Source organism: Nicotiana tabacum, chromosome 18, assembly GCF_000715075.1.
Source record: "Nicotiana tabacum cultivar K326 chromosome 18, ASM71507v2, whole genome shotgun sequence".
Classification (NCBI taxonomy): Eukaryota; Viridiplantae; Streptophyta; class Magnoliopsida; order Solanales; family Solanaceae; genus Nicotiana; species Nicotiana tabacum.
The window spans coordinates 45,818,151-45,839,188 of NC_134097.1; the positions used below are offsets into that span (position 1 = coordinate 45,818,151).

Consider the following 21,038-nt stretch of genomic DNA (forward strand, 5'->3'; position numbering starts at 1 on the left):
CCCGCTAACCGAACGGGCTGGGGGTTTTCCCGTTCAGCCCATCCCAGCCCGCCCGATAAACACCCTTGGTATTTTGACTCCTCTCGCTTACTCCCTTTTTTTTTTTTGTCTTTTGGTATCTATGAGTTGAGGTAAATTTTAAAAATAATCGTATAATTATAAGGTTTCTTCACAAATATTATAGAACTTTATTTTATCACTTAAAAATCACAACACTACACATTAATAATAAAATGGTCACAATATCTGAAATATATAATTTCCGGTAAGCGTTTTTATTTTTAGTGTTACTTTTTCACATCTCTTAAATAAAATATTATTGAAAAATTAAATAAATAGAGATTTTTTCATCAACACGTTTAATTTTAAAATTTAAAACATTAAGAGAAATTACCAGTACATCATTGTGTGGTAGTGGTAGGTGTCCATTTGTGTCCTCCTCCGTGAAGGTGATATCATCCTCGCCGATTTCCTGGAGTCTCTTGCTCTGGGCCACAGACACCTTTGTCTTTTTTGCTGCCGAAAAGGTTACCCCATTAATCTCCTTTCCCACAAAAATTATGTTGATCGTTAGATGAGGAGGATCTTCTCCTGCTTTTGAGGGTTTAGTGTTATTCTGGTTGCGGCCGTAGTTATTCTTAGCCCAATCACTTAAGAACTTTCTGAGATGGCCGTTTTTCAACAATGTCACCACCTCCTCGTGCAGATGTCGGCAGTGCCAATCTGGAGGTTGTTAATCCCATGATATTCACACCATATATTAGGATCCCTCTTACTGGGGTCGGATCTCATCGGCATCGAGAACCGTGCTACTTTAATGTTCCTCATTGCTGATACTAGTTCCATTATGCTGACATTGAAGTTATACTCGGACAATTTGGGGTAGGTGGAATCTCGAGAGCCCGATACCTCTTTGTCCTGCAACGATCTGTTATTCCGGCCGCGATCCGCTCTCCTATCAGTAGCGAACCGATTCATTGACCAGAAGCCTCTTCCGCGTCCTTCGGCCCTTTCATAGGGCAAAAACTGACCTCTGGAAGACCTTTGATTTGAGTCAAAATCATCCTTCAACTTTTCCTTATTCTTCTCTCGGTCCCGACCCTTAGTTGATGCCGGGAAACCGAGTTGGTCATCTTTTATTCTTATCTTCGATTCGTAGCGGTTGTGGACATCTGTCTATGTTGTCGTTTGGAACTCGAGCAGACTTTCTTTCAATTTTCAGGAAGAGTCAGAACTCCTTGGATTTAGCCCTTCAATAAATGCCTCAGCTGCCCATTCATCTGACATGGCCGGTAGTAGTATCCTTTCTTTTTGAAAGCTGGTCACGAACTCTCATAGCAATTCAGACTCTCCTTGAGCAATTCTGAATATGTTAGCCTTTCAGGTCTGAACCTTCCTGGCCCTGGCATGGGCCTTGATAAATGAATCCATGAGCATCTGGAAGGAATCTATTGAGTGCTCGGTAGAAGCAAAAACAGCAAGACCACATTTGTGAGGGTCTCCCCAAACTTCTACAGCAAGACTGACTCAATTTCGTGCGGAGTTAAGTCGTTTCCTTTCACCGTCGTTGTGTAGGTGGCAATGTGCTCCTGAGGATCCGTAGTCCCATCATATTTTGGCACGTCTGGCATTAACCACTTTGGGATTAACTCTGATGTCGCGCTTGGTTTGAACGGCAACAAGTGTTCTTTTTTTAGATCGGTCCTTTCAACACTGGCAGTACACCCAGGATATGATCCATTCGGGCATATATTTAACTCATAAATCACATGAGTTTGATTTTGAAGGATCATTCCCGTTATTGTTACCAGATCCGCTGCCGTCCCCCCAGGGGCGGATCTATGTACAGAGTCGGGGGTGGTATGCCACCCGGACGCTCGGGTAAAATTTTGTGCGTGTATATATGTATTTTGACATTTTACAAACAAGTACCTATATATTTTAAGGACGGCACCTGGTATTATATGTTGGCTCTAGGTGCCGGTTAAAAACCAATAAATCCAGATCTTAGATGCAGGATCGAATCCCTGATGTTCCCCCTTTCCTTCTCTTAAAATTTTTGTAGTTCTTCATCTTTTGATTTCTTTTCTTAGTACAACTATTTTATTATTTATTAAATAATATATTTGCTTCTTTTTTCTTTGCCTTGATCTTCAATATTTTATTGAATGTGATTTTAATATTATCTCTTTTTATCCATATAATATATTTGCTAATTTAAAATTTTATTTTAATTTTGTGCATCTAATCACATCATTCAATAGAGTTAGAGAATTAAATCGAATTAGACAAAATTTATTCGGTTTGATGGTTATATATTTATTTATGCACCAAAAATCTGGTAAATTGAACCTAATTAATTCAAAATAGATCGAACTAAACCAAAGTGAACCGAGTAGTTCAAAATGGATCAAACCAATAAAATGTGCACCATAATTCAATCTCTTAGACTAATGGTAGGTTTGTATTAAAAAGTGGCATCAAATCCTCGATGCGTCTCTCAAACCAAGAATAGAGCTTTTCCTAATTGGATTCAGCAGCCTCTGACATTCCTATAGCTATAAAGTTCCTACAGTAAAGCTTGAACCAAGAGGAACCAGACCTCTTCCATTTGCTTTGTTGGAAGCACCCGACAACTCTTGCTTCAACTCTGTCATGACTTGATCTTGTTGTGAGAGATGACCCATAATAGCCCTTTGTTGCTCCCTTAGGATTCTCACCATTTTTACAACATGCTCGTACTTCAGCATAATTAGGAGTTGCCTCTCGAACGTGTTGTGGATATTGCGCGCCATAACCGGCGTGGCTACGCCCTCCTCGTTGCGGGTATCACTGATCGAACCTTTCTGTCGAGGCGTATTTCCTTGTGCCTCAACGTTGTGTGTAATATTGACATTGTTATCTGTCACTTTCTTATGATTTAAACAGGTTATTAATAGATGCAATGATCAATTCAATTATGCAACTGTCTAAGCTCCACGGTGGGCGCCAAACTATTTACCCATAAAACGGTACAATTGAATTTGTACGCGGTTTATAGACAAATAAATCGATTTAATCCCAAAAGGATAAATAAATTAAATAAAAATACAAGACTTAGCGTTGAGATCAAGATAAGACAGCAAATAGCTTGGTTCTGGGAGCAAAGCTTCTGAAGGCAATAATAAGAATATCAATAGACGAGAATAAAATATTATTGAGCTTAGAATAATGTATAGCATAAGTTTGTTAGAAAATTCATGTCCTTACAATGGCCATTGAATCACTATTTATAGTTGCACCTAGGGAACAAGGTCGTAGGATCAAGTCACTCTTAAATGACAATTATGGGGACCATTAAAGAATGTGTAATGGCAGACTATGAATGACATAATTCTCTATAACAGGCTATATATTTAATACTACATAATATTCTTCATTGAATGCTATCTGGTGGCAGACATTCGTTTGTCTTCATTAGCAATATTCCCGAAGGGCCTTTCCGGTGCCAACCGAAGCTGCTGCTTCTGATCTTGGTTTTCACTTGTCTCACTTTCCAACTATCTCCGATTAAACATGTCGCTCTATTATATGAGTATTTAATGTGAACCAATCTTACCCTAAACAATGAGCAGGTTCGTAAATGAAAGAGTTAAGAAGTATCCTTTCATTTCAAAAGAATGAAGTAATTATTCGAAATTAGAGGGTTAACAATTTAATTATCTACGTGAATTCAGACGTTGAATCTCTAATTTTTTTTAAAAAATACTTTTTGCCTATTTAGAAACTATATGAAAAATAATATAAATATAATTTTAGTAATTAAAGATATTTAAAAATGTTTGGAAACTTCGTGGTAAAAAAAAGTTCCAACTTCCCAAATAGTAATAAGCGTCGTAAAATAGGGTAGAGTGAGTAAAACAAATTTAACAAAAAGGACTTCAATATTTTTATTTCCAGATAAATCAACTAGGTGGCTGGACAAAAGATAAGCAAATCATGGCTCTATTACATGTAATCTCTCAGATGTAACAAACTCATGGGCAGAAGGTAATCAAATAGTCAGCTCCAGTACATGTAAATGTGCTAGTTGCATCATCATAAGCATAACTATAAGCTTGAGGACACAGATGTTTGAATTGTAAAGAGTATTTGGTTGGTTTGCAAGTTTGTGGAGAACTATATTGACCAGTGCAACAATATTGTGGCTGTTGAAATGCCAGACATGCACTTTTGCACCCAATGACACCACCATCTGGACTTTTTACTGATAACTCATCTGGACATCCGTGATTATTGATATCAACTGGACAACTTGTTGAGTTACAATCAGCTCTATTTTGAGGGACAATAGACACTGGTAAATTAAAACCATCAACCAAGCTAATATCATAGAAGTCTTTGCCTCCAAACCCTGCTAATGTGAATTCGAGAAGGGATGCTGGTGGAGCTGCACCATTACCATTGCAAGTTACTTGGCCAGTCCCACAATCTCCACTAAGACAAGTGAATTTTCCAGTCGCATCATTCGAGCAAACGAACCTTGGCCATACTCTTCCTGACCATGAATTTGGTACCTGAAGAGTTTGTGAAGCTTGTGATGCTAATTCAAATCCTGTTAGCAATTGGGGTCCTTGACCAGTAAGTGTAGCTGGCCAAATTGTGTAAGGGCAATTATTTTTTATTACGATGTTGGCTGCATACGATCCTGCAATAATAACATTGTAAACATTAGCATGAACATTTGCAAATATCTCTCAAATATTTGCAAAAGAAAATGTGATCGTTGAGGTTTGAACCTTTCACCCTTCTTTGAGCAAGATGAAGCACATATCCAATACACAAATAGACAATTTATGTCAAATGTTGTCATTTTCTTCCTACTTATCTGTTTTCTCACAGTATTAATACATATATTTAATAAAATTTTCTGACGGTATCGCGTAATACCGTTTCGTTAAAAGTGCATCCGCCCCGTAAACAGAAACATTATTTTACAAATCTAATGCACAAGCTAAATGTTCTTTTCCCACGTTCTCTCCTTCAATACTGGAAAGTGGAAAAAGAAAAGATTGAATTGATATAAAGCCCTGCAACCAACATGGTATAGGGATTGACTGCTTTGTGATACTAATTAAAAGAGGAAACTAAAGTAGATTGGCTAATTGAGTTAAAGGATAGGTAAAAAGATAAAGATTACCCTGGAGGAAGAACATGAAAAAGATAACACTCATGGAGAAATTTACGGCCATTGTTGAATGCTTTGGTCAAAGATAATATTGTATAAAATGAAAAATAATTGGTCTGAGTTTATATAGGAAACTTTAGAACAGAAGTCAAAGAAGAAATTAGTTAAAGAAATTACTGGTCATCCGTACTTTGTCTTAAGGTAACATAGTAATTAATAAATCTGATCTGCGATTTTGTCTGTTACATAATTGGCAAGAACATAAGGGGACTTGGAAAAATAAGTGTTAATGCTACATCTGACCTTGGTCCTTTTCTGTTGACATAATAAATGCATTTTCATTATGAGTAATAATATTTCTAGTATTACAAGTGCAGCAAATCTTATATTTCACACCATTCATATGATCAATTTATGAGATTATCAGTATCTATATTTATGTCTATATTATCATAAAAGTACGAATATTAAGAAGTTAGCTATTGAACGATAAAAATATTCTCAAATTATTAATTGACTTTTATATTTTTAAATAATTTATTATGTGTAAAAGCATAAAAAACCTTAGCGAAATATCGTTCGTCTTTTTTTTTACCTTTTTTAAATAAAGTTTACACTAAACAAAATAGTATTATTTTCTAAGATATAGAAACAAAATTTTAATTACTTCCCTAATATATAAGAATAATTATTTAATTATTTTTTCTAATATTTAGAATATTAATTCGTGATAAAATAGAGAGTTTCATTAGTTTATCATCTATAAATAATAAATTCACCAATTATTTCCTACTATAATAACTACACGTTATTAGAATAATACCAATCTTGGACTCTAGAACTTATGAAATAATATTACATTTTATTAATTAAGAAGGTGAAACGTTATTTACTATTTAAAGTGATAAATTCTCAAGTTACTTAAAGTCTTAAATATAATTTTAAGAAATTAATCTTGAAATGAACGAAACATTTTCAACTAAATCTTTCAGTATTTGAACTGTTAAGTTGTAACATTTAGGACATTACAATTAAGATTTTACTTTATTTGAATCGAATAATAAAAGCATGAAGGCCTTAACAAAATGTCATTCGTCTTTTTTTTTCCTTTTCCTTTTAACATATAATTTACACTGGACAAAATAGCTATTTAATTATTTTCCAAATATTTAGACTTTTAGAATTAATTAAAATTTTGACTATTTAACTTTTTCTTATTTGAGTTAGGTGAAAACTCCTAACATAGGAATTTAATATCAATTATAAATTCATTCCTTATTTGAATTATTTTTTGGGTAAGAATTATTGTCTAAGGTTTTCGAATCTTCCAAAACAATAGTCATTAAGGGTGTGTTTGGTATGAAGGAAAACATTTTCCGAAAAATATTTTTCAATTTTCTTATGTTTGGTTGGTTTAAATGTTTTGAAAAATATTTTTCTCATAAATTCATTTTCTTCCAATTGGAGAAAAATATTTTCCTAATTAAGAGAAGAAAAACATTTTCCAAAACTCCTTCTCAACCTTCCCCACCCTATTCCCCATCTCTACCAACCCACCCCCACACCCCACCACCACCCACCCAACCCCATCCCAACCCAACCCAAACCCCAAATCCCAAACCCTAAACCCCAAACCACCTACCTACGCCACCTCTTCACCCACCACACCCTAAATAAAAATATTATTAATAGTACTTTCTTTTCATGTTATAGATAGATTTTTTTTATTTCAACAAATGAGTATTTTTTTTATGATATAAAAGAGTATTTTTTTTATTTTAACAAAAAAATACTTTCTTTTTATGTAGACAAGGTTTTTTTTTCATTTCAACCAAATGAGTATTTTTTTTTCAAGTTGTAAAAAGAGTACTTTCTTTTGACAAAAAAAGAGTATTTTTTTAGTTATGGAGCACAAATTTCAACGTTATTTTTACGTAAAAATGTAAATTTCTTTGGATTTGTGTAAATTTTTAAAGACTTGGTGGAGGGGAGGGATGATGAGAGTAGCATAAAAAAAAATTTTCCTAAAAAAATTTCTACTCTCTAACCAAACACTAAAGGATATTTTTCGGAAAATATTTTCCGCTAACCAACCTAACAATGGAAAATAAGTGGTAACCACTCATTTTCCTTGAAAATATTTTTTAGAAAAACATTTTTCTTCGTACCAAACACACTCTAAATGACTGTAAAGTCTTTCGCCTCAGAGTACAAATTGTTCCAAGTTTTGCGAAAATAATTTTTTGGATGGGAAACAAAAATGTGTGTGCTTATCAAAGAAAGAAACAGAATATATTATGAGAATTGTTCTATTTACTTAATCAACGTAATAGGTGGCTTTAAGCATTTAAAGAATGTTGTGGATTTATGAAAAAATTGCAACTCCATTATTTTGGCTATACTTTTATAATTAAGAAAGAAAATAATAAAGCTTTAGCTAATATATTTTTTATTTGATTAGAAAATTAAAATACACATTTAAAATAAATAGTCATTTTGTAATGATTCGGCCAGTCATTTTGAGTATATTAGCACTGTTCCCCTATTTATTTCCTTCTCTATATTATATTTCGGTTATGTGACTTGCCGATGTTGTTGATTTGGTTTCAGATGAGTTTCGGAGTAGATTGTGACACTTATCTCAAGGTTGGAAGCTTAAGTTCAAAGAGTTGACCAAAGTGTGACTTTTATGTAGATGATCCCGGAATGGAGTTTTGATGACTCCAATAGTTTCGTATGGTGATTTTGAACTTAGGAGTATGCCCGGTATTGATTTAGAGGTCCGTAGTTGAATTGGCGAAAGTTAGAAAGTTGAAAGTTTGGAAGGTTGAGAAGTTTGACCGAGAGTTGACTTTATCAATATCGAGCCCGAATTTTTGTTCACGAAGTTGGGATAGGTCCATTGTGTCATTTATGACTTGTGCGCAAAATTTAAGGTCAATTGAGTTGGATTGGTATGAATCGGCGTTAGTTTTGGAAGTTGAACGTTCATGGATTCAATAAATTTGCATTGGGTTGCGATTTGTAGATTTGATGTTGTTGGATGTGATTTTAGGTCTCGAGTAGGTCGGTTATGTGATTTGGGACTTGATGAAATGTTTTGACGAGGCCCCGGGGGCCTCGGGTGTGATTCGGCTTAAATCCGAGTTCATTTTGGACTTAGAAGGGTTGTTGTCTAGCTGAGATTCCAGTGCAATCCCACCTGCGCACTTTGGGCCGCAAGTGCAGAACCGTAGACCGCATGTGTTGTCAGGTGTCCGTAGAAGCGGGCTCGCAGAAGCAAGAGCTGGTCGGCAGAAGCTGATCACATATGCGATTTTTGTCCACGGAAGCGTAAATCTCTGGGCCTTATTTGAGGCCGCAGCCGCGATGGATTTTCCGCAGGTGTGGAGTTGGAGAAGCGACCCAATGTCCGCAAAAGTGGAATAACTAGGCAAAAAAGGGCTGGATCGTGAGTTTTGTTCCATTTTTCATCTTTTGAGGTAGAGAGCTCGATTTTAGGCGATTTTGAAAGGGATTTTCAAGGAGTTGATCGGGATAAGTATTTTTTACTCGGATTTGATTATTATTCCTGAATCCATTATTGTTTTTATCATTTAATTAGTGTTTTGAGTTGGACAAACTGGAGAATATTGTGAAAATCTCCTAAACTACAAATTGAGTATTTGAAGGTCGATTTGTGGTCGAAATTGGATAATTTTTGTATGGTTGGACTCGTTATTGAATGAGTGTTCGAATTTTGTGAGTTTGGTTGGGTTTCGAAGTGCGAGTTGACTTTTTTATTTTCCTTACAAATTACAACTTTATTGTCCGGAATAGTTTCCTATGGTTTTTATTTTTGGTATTAAGTTATTTTTTGCTAGAGTCGTGCCGTCCGGAGTTAGATATCCGCGGAAAAGACTTATTAGGGGATTGATTTGGCTTGTTTGAGGTAAATATCTTGCCTAAATTTGTATGGGGGGAAACTACCCCTTAGGAATTGGATTAATTGTGCCATTTGGGATATGTGAGAGTCGTGTATGCAAGGTGACAAGTGGGTACACGAGCTATATGTGATATTTGACCGGTTTAGGCTATTTAGACTCTTTTTATGACTTTAATCGAATTGTCATAACATGTTATATCTTTCATTGTTAATCTACCCTTACAAGTGTTAATTTATCCTTACGTGCTTTATTTGACATTATTAACACTTGCTCTATCTCTTACTTGTTATTTTACTCTTACATAGCTCGACCCCCAGGCCCAGCGTAGGCTAGCTTGAGACCCCGATTCTCGGCTGCTCGGTTTACATAGCGATCTATCTTCAAGCTCTTACCCTATTTTCTAGTCTCACACTTAGTATCTATTGCCTAACAACTAGCATTAAAACAAATCACGTATTTTTAGAACCACAAAATCAAATCTAATTGTAATTATCATTTTCAAGATAAACAATGTCGATTCGGGATCCCCTCCGAGATTACATGTGATAATGGGAAGCAGTTCATAGGTAGCAAGGTGACGAAATTCCTCAAAGATCATAAGATCAAGAAAATCCTATCAATGCCCTATCACCCATGTACAAATAGACAAGTCGAATCCACGAATAAGACCATCATCCAAAACTTGAAAAAGAGGTTAGAAATGTTACGCCCCGCAGTATTAAGTCGATGTTACCCTCTGCAGTAATACATTACGGTGATGTTACGCTTTGCAGTATTAAGTTACGACGATGTTGCACCCTGAAGTATTGTACGTTGAATTTGTCGTAAGGTAATTGACATCAGTCCAAGTAAAAAATTATTTGGAGATTATAAGGATTATGCTATTTCATAAGTGATTAGTAAATTCGTGAAGGTGAAAGGGGGAGCAAGTCAAAGAAAAAGAAATTATGTCCAAGTTTGCCATTTTGGGGTAAAATACGGCCCGAACTAAAATACCCGATAATTATAGAGTAGTACCATACAAGGTACCATATGACCATGATAGTAGGATGTATAAAGTATATTAAAAATAAATAAAATTTTAAATAATTTGTGATAATTTTTAAATTATGCGGGTAATTAATTAATTACCGGGTAACAGAACATTACCCAGTTAACTAATAAGTGGATAAATTATTTCCTAGCACATGGCAAGCATCCACCATGTCAAGAATGTGAGTAATAAGTCTCTTATTCCTAGATGGCAACCTAGGCATAAATGAAAAATGATGACTAAGTATATGCAAAAGCCTACTATGAATCAAATGAATCCAAAGGAATGTGATTCTTTCCAACTTAAAAATAGAAACGTGATTCCTCTCAACCTCAAGAAACAGAAACATTTCATCTCAAATCCTTAGGAACAATTTTCGTCCAAACTTCAACCAATTAATCGAATTTCGTTCAACATTTTGAAGCAGAAGCAAATTTCAAATTTCAAACAACGTTTTCCTTCTTAGTTTGAAAGGTTATAAGACTAACTTTGATAAAGAAAACACGTTAGAAGTCACGAGCTTCTTTCCAAGCATTTCGTTCAAATTCAAAAAAACGCAGAAGCTTCATTCTCTCGTTACAACATATTTCACAGAAGCAGAAGCTTCACTTCATTCGAATAATTCAAGGAACGAGTATATTAAGGCTAAACCCTTATTTCATTTTGCATGATCTTGTCATTACACGATTTTGTTAATGAGCCATAAAGAATAATTCATATTCCGAAATTTACGTATATTTTGCTAGCCTCGCAAATTGCTTATATTTTCCTAGTTTTGTAAGTTATAATATTCTCCTTATCGGGACTTCATATTCAGTTGAGTATTTCCTTCTTCCAGTCAAGAGAGCAGAGAATTTACATATATATAGTATTAAAAGTATTTTCATTACCATCGAGCTATAATCGATGGGCAGGCCCCTATTGGACAACCTCTGATCAGATGGTAAGTTATATACCGAGCATACTATGGTCGAGCGCCTATGAGCGAGCCCAACTGGTCGAGATACAGAACCTCGTATGGCCAAACGCCTATGAACGAGCCTACTACGACAAAGCATTTATATGTATACCGAGCCTTATAGGGCCAGACATTTATTTTACTTACTATATTGAGAGAGTTGAGTCAGTATCAGCAGGTAAGCATATATTCAAATTATCTTTGACTTTCGGCATACTTGCAGTTATTATATTATCAGTTTAGTTTCAGCTTTCAGTATATTGCCTTACATACTCAGTACATTATTTTGTACTGACATCCCTTTTCTGGGGGTGTTGCATTTCATGCGTGCAGGTCAGACAAACAGACGGGTAGGCCTCCTCAATAAGTGTTTCCCGAGTTCAGCTTGGTCGGTAAACTCCATTACTTTCGGATTTTCCGGGTCTAGAGCCTTATGTACATCTTGTATATATATATATGTTATGAGTAGGTCGGGGAGCTGTTCCGATCACAGTATATCCATCAGTAGAGGCTTGTAGACATATCCTGTTAGTTAGTGCAATATGTTGGGCTTGCAGGCCTTGTATGTATATTTGGTTGGTTTGTCAGTTGTAATGGTTATGACGATCTTGTCGGCCCAGTTATATATTGACATTTAGTCAGCATTCGCAGTTATCTTGCAATGTGGCCCATGGACAAAGTATGACATCATATTTTCAGAGTCTTTTAGTTGCAAGTTGGTACGCAAGGATAGGTGAGGCACTGGGTGCCAGTCTCGCCCCCCAGGTTTGGGGCATGACAAAAGTGGTATCAGAGTAGTTCTGTCCTAGGGATTCTACAAGCCGTGTCTAGTAGAGTCTTGTTTATGGGTGTGTCGTGCACCACACTTCTAAGCAGGAGGCTACAAGGCATTTAGGATTATCACTCTTTCTTCTTACTCTAGATCGTGTGGTAGAGCTCACTTATAAGAATTCAAATTCCAAAATTCTTTTTTTATTCGTAATAAGACGATACCTACATCCGGAAAGAAGGTTGGAAAGAGAGATAGTTGTGGAAGAGCTGAGTCAGAGGAATTGGATTTTGATATGATGCCTATGATAAGTAAATGTGAGGTCTTTAGCAGATCATGGGTGTACTGAAATGTGTAAGTTTCATGATAAGAAGACTTAAGACAAGAATGTCTATCCATCTTTATGTGAAAGAAAATGAGAGATTAAGAAGATAAATACAAGTTTCAACAAGCAAAGAAACAAGATGAAGAAGGGTACGAGGCACCCAATTAATGAAGGTTAACAACGTTTATAATTGAGGCAGAGGAACATAAGCTTTTTGAGTTATATTTAATAGTAAGAGAGGTATATACAATTGGTCGCACCCATTCCAGATATGCCCTATAGGGGTTAACAGAAGTAGTATAAGAAGATATGATGGATGAATTGTTTTCGTCATTTGACATTTCCGAAGGATATTGCAAATATGCTAATAGATCTCTTTATGAGACACCCAGATGGCGCACTCTAAAATAGTACATCTAGATATGAGTACTACAAAGATATGCACTAAAACCATGGAAGGGATAAATATTACCTTAGTGTGACTCTTGTCCCTAGTACAACGAGGACGTTGAGAAACCCGAAGAGTTGATGAATGAAGCAAGGAGAGCTAAAAGCAAAAGAATGTCTTGTTAAAGTTTTCACAAGAAAGGGATAAGCAAAATATTAGCAGATTAATGAGAAGAGAGATAAGGAAGAATTATGAGTAAGATCTGATACATGGAGGACAACAATGGAAAAATAAAATGAAATGATAGTATTACATAGTCGATAATTGAGCGAAGAAAAAAAATGAGGGGTGCCAGGCCTGGAGACAACAAAAGATTATAGGCCATACAGTCACATCCTTATTTCGATAAATAAGTTTGCGACTCTAACGTGATTAACAGAAGGAAAAGTTAGACCCCAGAGTAATAAAAATCAGTATGGACAGGTGAACAAGGTAAACTAAACATGAATTAGGAACTAAGTGATTTGATAATAGTCAGCATCATGAGAGTTTCAGATTTCATTCTGATGATAATAGAATGGACGATAGAAGAAGATTCATGATAAATTCAGAGAATGGTCATTCCGGGAGACACTTCCCTAAAGCAAGCAATATGAGCAAATTTGAGCTTAAGGGATTGTATGTGCCAGTTACACTAAGTGTCACCATCGCGAGTGAGGAATTTGTTATCCTTGGTACAGAAGGATTACCGCAAGGAGAGTAAGGGTCATTGATGATGTGAAAGGACGCCAAAGATGAAGAGCAAAAATATCTGTAGGCAGGTCGTCATAGCTCCAAGTCTTAGTACTCCCCTAAAGGGGGGAATATGGAATGATAAAGGAAGAATGCGATAAAAATGAAAAAGGAATGAGATGACACTTATCCAAATCTTACAGATACGCTACGATTCAAGAATATTGTGCAAGCACAGCGTCAAGGAGAGAAAGTAAAGGTTTCTACCCGATCTGTTATTAATAAATAAGAAGCCAGTGCAAGACGTAAGTTAAGACAAAAGAAATAACCCAAGAAAGATTACGAGGAATATTAATATAAGAATGGGACAATGAGTAGTTAGTAATTGGTCAGGAAGATCCCAGTTATGGCTAAACAGGAGGTTACAGATGAGTCATCAGATCGTGTGAGATAAACATAGTAGAACCCAACCTGAAGAGTTCAGCCTCGAAGAATATCATTATAATACTTGAGATATATTCAAACAAGAGTCGGGGTAGTTAAAGATACTGTATGAGTGTTACGGGGATAAAAGAAAGTACCACTGGGAAGGCAGTCAAAATATCAATTCATAAGCAACCATACAAGCACAAGGGCATGGAAGTAAGCAACTACAAATGATTATAGGCAAGTAAGGACATCAAAAAGGTTCATAATAAGCTTACAGCTTTACGAGAGTCAAGGGTTCTCCCTAATTACTACAACGAAAGACTAGCTGGGGAGATAAGAAAGAAGGCTTCAACCTAAGCACAACGACCTAAAGAGGAAATAGTCGTGTAACAACAGTCTCACAACAACATTGTAAGCATTCCAAAGGAAAATGGCACCTACCGTGGCTAATGAATGGGAAGTAAGAATTAAGATTCGAGATCATATGAGTTGTATGGAAACTTTGGCAAGTGTGGGTACTAAGATAAGCTAAGTATGGACACAACAAGGGGCAGAAAGACCAGGAAAAGTAATTGCACACGTTTAAAGAAAGTTGAGATGAAACGAAAGGAATTAATCGATCAATGATCCAGAGTTAGTATGTTATGGATACACTCAAGATTTTGGAGCATTATCTAGGCAACATATTTGTTGATAATCATACAGCCATAGAAGACTATGATATAAGTTAAAAGAAAGAATTAAGCCCAGGGCATAGACAAATGATTGAATTGTGAGAAGATTGTATCATGGATATTCCATAACGCCCATGAAAAGCTAAGGTAATAACTGATACCATGAGCCACAGATCGGAAGATAGCTTAAGCCTATATAAAGGCTGATTATAAGGAAGAGGAAACTAAAGAATTACATCACCTAAGTAAATCAGGAGTCTGATTATTGGACCTAGAAAAATTATAGAAGTTGTGCTTGAGAACATGACAGAATCACTCTTAATATCAAATGTTCAAGAGAAATTATACAACAACCATAATCTACAATGGCTCTACAAGGAAGCTAGTTAGAAGAAGTACCAGCCTCATAAAAAGTCAGTACGAAGCTCCCACCAGATTGTGTATGTACCAGAGGTGCGAGTATTATAATAGAGCTTTAAGTTATGAATGTGAATTACACCTAGGTGGAAGGGAGGTCATGAAAGAGATAGAAGATACGATGTGAGATTTTAAGGTAAGTAAGGTAAAAGTGAACTACGTACGAGATACTCAAAGGCCGAAGATCGTAAATAGTCCATACTTCGGATAGAAAGCTATAAGCATGGGGATCCAATAACCGGGAATAATAGCAGCATCATCGGCGACATGTCTTCCAGCCTATGGTTTCTAAGTACTGAGAGATCTAGTTAAGAGAATAGAGAAAAATTGGAGACGACTTGATGTCTCGCTTGACATTCCAGAATAATATAAGAAAATCTATGGTGCAAGCAAGTTGAAGGAAAGTTTATAAATGGATATGAATAGGTTGCAAGCTAAAGTATGGTAGAGCGATAAAGTATTAAGGAAGCATGAGTAAGGATGAGGAAAGGAAAGTGAAAAGGTGACGAGAACAGATAAGTCTTTAGGATTAAGCCCATGCAAACAAGAAGAGTAGACAGTTTCTCTATGTTATACAAAGCTCGCTATAGATTTAATGAACTCAAAGGAGTCTAAGATTAATAGCATTAGAAGGAATGAAATGCTGACCTAGTAATAAAATGAGGGTATAATTGTGATAGATACAAGATGACGTTTGGGTCTTCGTTCGAATAATGATTTGAAAAAAAAGAGAAGAGAAGGAGAAAAGATTTCGCTGGCGGTATGAAACTAGAATACTCCCATAAGGTGAATCACATTGAGGCACTATGAAATACGATTATGGGAATCACTTCGAATATTCCGAGGTAACGTAAGCCCTAGGGGCAAAGTATTATGTAAGAAGTTTCAAGTTATCAGTGGTATATTGTAGATCAATATTGAGGTGAATCAACAATAGATGGACAAAAGGCACAAAGTATGAGATGAAATTGGGCCGTTATTCTAAAGATGAGCAGTAATGAGGAAGCATTAAAGGACTTAAATTTATACATACGGAATAAGCAACAAGAGTAAGCTGGGATTTGGTAGCATACCTCAACAGCGATAAATTAAAGTAAGAGTTATGATAGTAAATTCATACGGATGGCTAAACGGACCTATGTGATAAGATATAACAATATTCGCGAATTCAACAAAGTACTGAGCGAAGAACTTCAGTATACTCATAGATGCCCAAAGGGAAGCTCTACATATGAAGCCTAGAGATTGGGCATACTTACTGTCGCACCCCCTTTTTCCTTCCGCGAAATCGGGTTTATGATATTTTGGGACAACTCTTTCCTTTTGGGAAAGGGGTTTTGCAATTTTGAAGAGTCGCCACCTAACGATTTTAAGGCACGTTAGGGCACCTATAGGGTTCATTTCTAACTATGTTTGATAACCAGAGATAGGGTAAGGGCTTGAAATTATCCTAAGAGAAAGGTGTTAGGCACCCCTCAGGATCCACTAGTGTGGTTCCCGGCCAGACAATTTTGTGAATTTGTGCAATTAGCAAATATAAAAGTAAGGCTCAAATAATAGGGGGTTTAAGTTCACATACACAAGTGTTTGAAAACAGGTAGTTAAAAGTGGAAAGAATTACAATCTAGGTAAGCTTATGAATGTAAAGGGGGTGTCCTAGGTTTATTTGTAATATGTATCATATCAATGCAATACCCGGTATGACACTCCTCAAAAGAGGGGCTACACGTGGTATTAGCGCACCGGTCATCATATCCATATCTACCCTTTCCCGCCCGTGAAGGTAATTAAAGTGAGGGTTGGTCTCGATCCCTATTGCATGCTGTTACCCATCCCTTCCTATCAGTCCCGGAGGAATTTGGGACTCCTATCCTATAAGAAGGAGGTTCTAGGCAAACCCTCAGGTTTAAAGGAAAAATACTAAGGCGACATACAAAATAGGTAGGACTGCATTTAAAAGGGGAAAACACAGAAACAAGTAGAAGGCTCAGATATACCTCCACAGATAATGCACATAGACATCATGACTTATACACAATTAAGGTCTGAATTTAAAATCCTAAAGCAGGATGTTTGAGTGATAACATCAGAACCAGATTTATCACATGACTCTGAAAAGAAATCCGAATCAGGTTTTGCCTACTGATTTTTGCCAGTTGATAATCAGGAAAGGGCAATTCTAATTTTATTTAAGTTATTACCTAAGGCTTGTCTAGGCGTAAAGAGATATGGAGTAGTTATCACAAGTTATTAAAAATAGTTTGGAGATTATTCTTTGCCTAAAACATGTTGTTCTAGTTGCAAAGATGGTTACCAATTTTATTCAGAAAATATCACAGTGTGAAAATTATTACTTTACTACCTTCTCATAAATCAGTAATTAACTAGGCGTTTTAAACGAAATGCAAACATGATCCTAGAACATGATATCTATTATGCACATGCAAGTGGCAGGGTTGTTGAAAAACAGAATCCCTAAGACATGATTTCTAAATGAACACAAGAGTTGCAGAATTGTTGAAATACGACTTCATGAGTAGCAGCTTTTGTGCCAATGTTGTTATTGTCCTTGGAGCAGGATTCTAAGTGAGATACATAAAGCATGGATTAATGAGTGAGGTGCTGAAGCAAGAAACGTGGGCCGTAAGAACATGATTGATAATGCATGTATGAACCCTAAACATGGTTTCTATTGCACAATTAGGAATATAAACCTAATAACATGTTTTCTATCCTTAACAATTATAGCATGCATATTCTCCCATCCCTTTTCACTAGCCATCCCAATATTTGTTTACAAATTATTACAGGCCATGTGATTGAATTACATAAGCAGAAATGAAAAATAAGAAGTTGCAACTATAGGAAGCCTGATCCGGACTTCCTGTCTGAGTTATGTAATAAACCACCTCAATGCCAATACTGTTCATAGCTTTCCCTCATATCTAGGTGTGTCAGAGTTCCCTAAGGACCTCAAGGGATCATGGGCAGTGCTCACACCCAGATTTTGTAGCCAAGACAGAGTAAGTGCAGTATGGAAAGGCCAGCTTTCATGTGTTCAAGTTCAGAGGGAGCTCAAGGGTCCCAAGGCAAGGCTCACACAAAAGGGGCAGAACCTAGTATTCTAAGAGTATAGGTGAGAGTGCTTGACATAGATTTAAAGGAGTTGAGTTGGAAAACAGTTTTGAAAACAATCATGTTTTGAAGTGAGTTTGCAACAGAACAGTTTTTGGAGAAGGATACAACATCACATACAGAACAAGTTCAAAGAGCAATACAGCTTCAGAAATTACAAACATGGAAGTAGGGGTTGGGGACATAGAGGACCCAAATCAAAACGTGTAAACACTGAGAGATGCATATAGACCAACAAGTAGAGACTGATTGGCCTTTAGAACACAAACAACTACTTCAAGGGAATCATGCTTGAAATTATAACAGTAATAAAACATAGGGACAGGGTATGAGAGTAGTCATGCAGAGGGGCCTATTACACATAAACAGTCATGAATTAGTATTAACCAAGTACATTAGGAGACATACTAGTTGAGGGACATAAACAGGAACAAGTGAACATGCTGATTACATTTGAACAAGGGAGGGCATAATTTTAAGCATGCTGAGAAAAAAGCAGTAAACAAGAAGTGCAATTTAACAACATCAACCATTAAGTCAGTGCAGAAAGAGACAGGTATTGACAAACAAGGGAACACATAGAGTTGAGTTTCAGAATTTGAATTAGGAACATACCGGTTGAAGAAGCAAAGTGCAGAAAAAGTAAAAGCAATCAGAATTCCACAGTTTAGCCTTGGCTTTTAGCCGGCTAGACAAAGCAGTAACACAAGTAGTAGAGAAAGAAGAGAGAGTTTGAGTGTGTATGTGTGTGCTGAACTAATTGTTCGTTTTTCTAAAGAGAGGGTAGAGTATTTATAGTTTTGAAAAATAGGTAGAAATTAAGGTAATAAGTACTGACTTAGCATAATTATAAAAATAATATGAATCAGAATCAATTAAAGACCTGGACTTCCTTCAATTAGGGAGCCATGGTTCAAACGGGTACAAGCTGTATCAAATAAGGAAAAGAATTGCTTGTCAGACTGATTTTACCATAATAGGAATAATAAAAGTATGTAGCACGTAATAAAGACCAGATACAGAATAGTTTAATCATAAGGAAAGTGCACGTTAGTTAACAACACATAAACAAGGTACAATACCATTTGATTCTGAAAATCAGTTCAAAGAATCATGGATGAGATGGAAAATCACAGGGAATCAGTACTAACTAAGGAAAGTATCACAAAAGTAAGGAAGCAATTTCGAAAAATCAGTACAGAGTTACAAGGAAAATACACAAATCAAAGATATAGGTTTAAGGAGATTATACAGAATCAACATAAATTATGTGAACGATCAAATAAATAAATGGTCGGACCTATAAATAACACGGGTTTGGACAAAATCGAAGAAACCTTAAAAACAAATTAAAACAGGAAGCACAATAGCATATAGAACACACATAAAGCCCAGAATGTTCATGATAGTCATGCAAACACACCGCAAACAAATTCAAACTTCGAATCGAACCCAGAAGTATTAGGGTTTCTTGACAAAAAATGAATCAAGCCAAAAGGAAAGACTCAGGTACTGTTTAAACATGCAAAAAATCATAGTTATCAGAAAGAAATCGTTTTTTGCAAAAGGGTTTTGAAACCCTAGTTTGGAAAATGAAGAAACTATCTGAAATCGGAGAAACATTTTGAAGAAAACAAGTAAAAACCTTAAGAAACCCATAGATCCATCACAGATCTAAAAAGATCGGAGGATTTTTAACTAGTTTTTTTCAGAAAATAAAAAAGACGAAGAAAAAACTGGTTAAAACCCATGGATACACCTAGATCGAAGACAGATCTAAAGAGAAGTAACAAGTCTCAAGAGCTAGAGTTTCAGAGAACCCAAAGAAGGATGAGAGAACATTAGATCGTTACCGGTTTTAGCCGGAAAAGCCATGGATCTGACTCGAATAGTCATGGATGGCCAGAAAAGACCATGGATAGAAGTTGAGAAAGGTATGGATTAGATCTCTTCGAGATCTTTCCACGAGATCACAAAAACGGGCCACCAGGAGATGTAGGAGACAAGTACACGTCTCAAAAAGCCATGGGACTCCATGGATTGGATGAGGATTGAAGGGGATTAGGGCTAGTTTGGGTGGCGGCGGCTAGGGTTAGCTTAGGTTTCAGATAGAGTTAGAGAGGAGAGGGGATTCAAGGGCAGCAGATTGTAAGAATGAGAGCGTTTGGGGGGGGGGTCGTTAGGGTTAAAAAAGGTAAGAGTGAACGGTGGCCGTTGATCATAAAGATCAACAGCCAGGATGAGAAGGGGTCTGGTTCGGGTAGGATTTAATCGAGTTAGGGTCAAGTTTTAATTAGAATTGGGTTGGGAAATATGGGGTCTAATTTAGGGCTACAATTGAAAGCCAATCTGGCTAGATTTTAAATAGCCATTTTTCCCTATTTAATTTATAAAAATAGTAAATAGTTTCTGAAAACTAATTTAAAGTACTAAAGTGATTTATAATGCATAACTAACAATTTAAAAATACATGATCCAATTTTATGCGTATAAAACACAATTAAACATTAAAATGGCTAATATTGCAATTATGTGCAAGTTAGCTTTAAAAATACTAAATATAATTGTAAAAATATAGAAAAATTATATTCACCATATTTTGACATAAATATAAAGATCCAATAGTAGAATTACCAAAATAATAATCTTGGAAATAATTATTGAGAATTTTATGGATAAAGGGGAGAAAATAAATCAATTTAAACCTTTAAAATTTATGGAAAAAATAATAAACACTTGCACATACTTACATATGCATATATATGCTATTATAAAGGTATTTTGTATATTAAAAAATATATAGGGAAAAATTGGGTATCAACACTTACAAGGTCAAAATCATACAGGCTGCATGATGAAAGGTAGCAACAGTTACGAGATTGAAAGGATTCTGACTACAAGTTGTGGTGTGAGAAGGAGGCCTAAGGGGGAAATTCCCTGGACTTTGGACTTATTCATAGAACAGTTGCCAAGATAGAAATGGAAGTTCTAAAGTGTTCGGAAGATATAAGTCATGAAAATGATAAGTGCATCAGTCAACATTCAAGGACGAATGTTCCAAAGGGGGGAATAATGTTACCCCCCG

The 21,038-nt window shown here is 36.0% G+C and overlaps 1 protein-coding gene across 1 annotated transcript; it reads right to left on the reverse strand.

Annotated features, from left to right (window-relative positions):
* Positions 1 to 3,929: 3,929 nt before the first annotated feature.
* LOC107775669 (thaumatin-like protein 1b) lies at positions 3,930 to 5,239 on the reverse strand. Its single transcript, XM_016595422.2, has 2 exons — positions 5,180 to 5,239; positions 3,930 to 4,687 (listed from the first exon to the last, which is right to left on the reverse strand). The coding sequence occupies exons 1-2, from the start codon at positions 5,229 to 5,231 to the stop codon at positions 4,017 to 4,019; spliced, it is 723 nt and encodes a 240-aa protein (XP_016450908.1). The 5' UTR covers positions 5,232 to 5,239; the 3' UTR covers positions 3,930 to 4,016.
* Between the last annotated feature and the right edge of the window lie 15,799 nt (positions 5,240 to 21,038).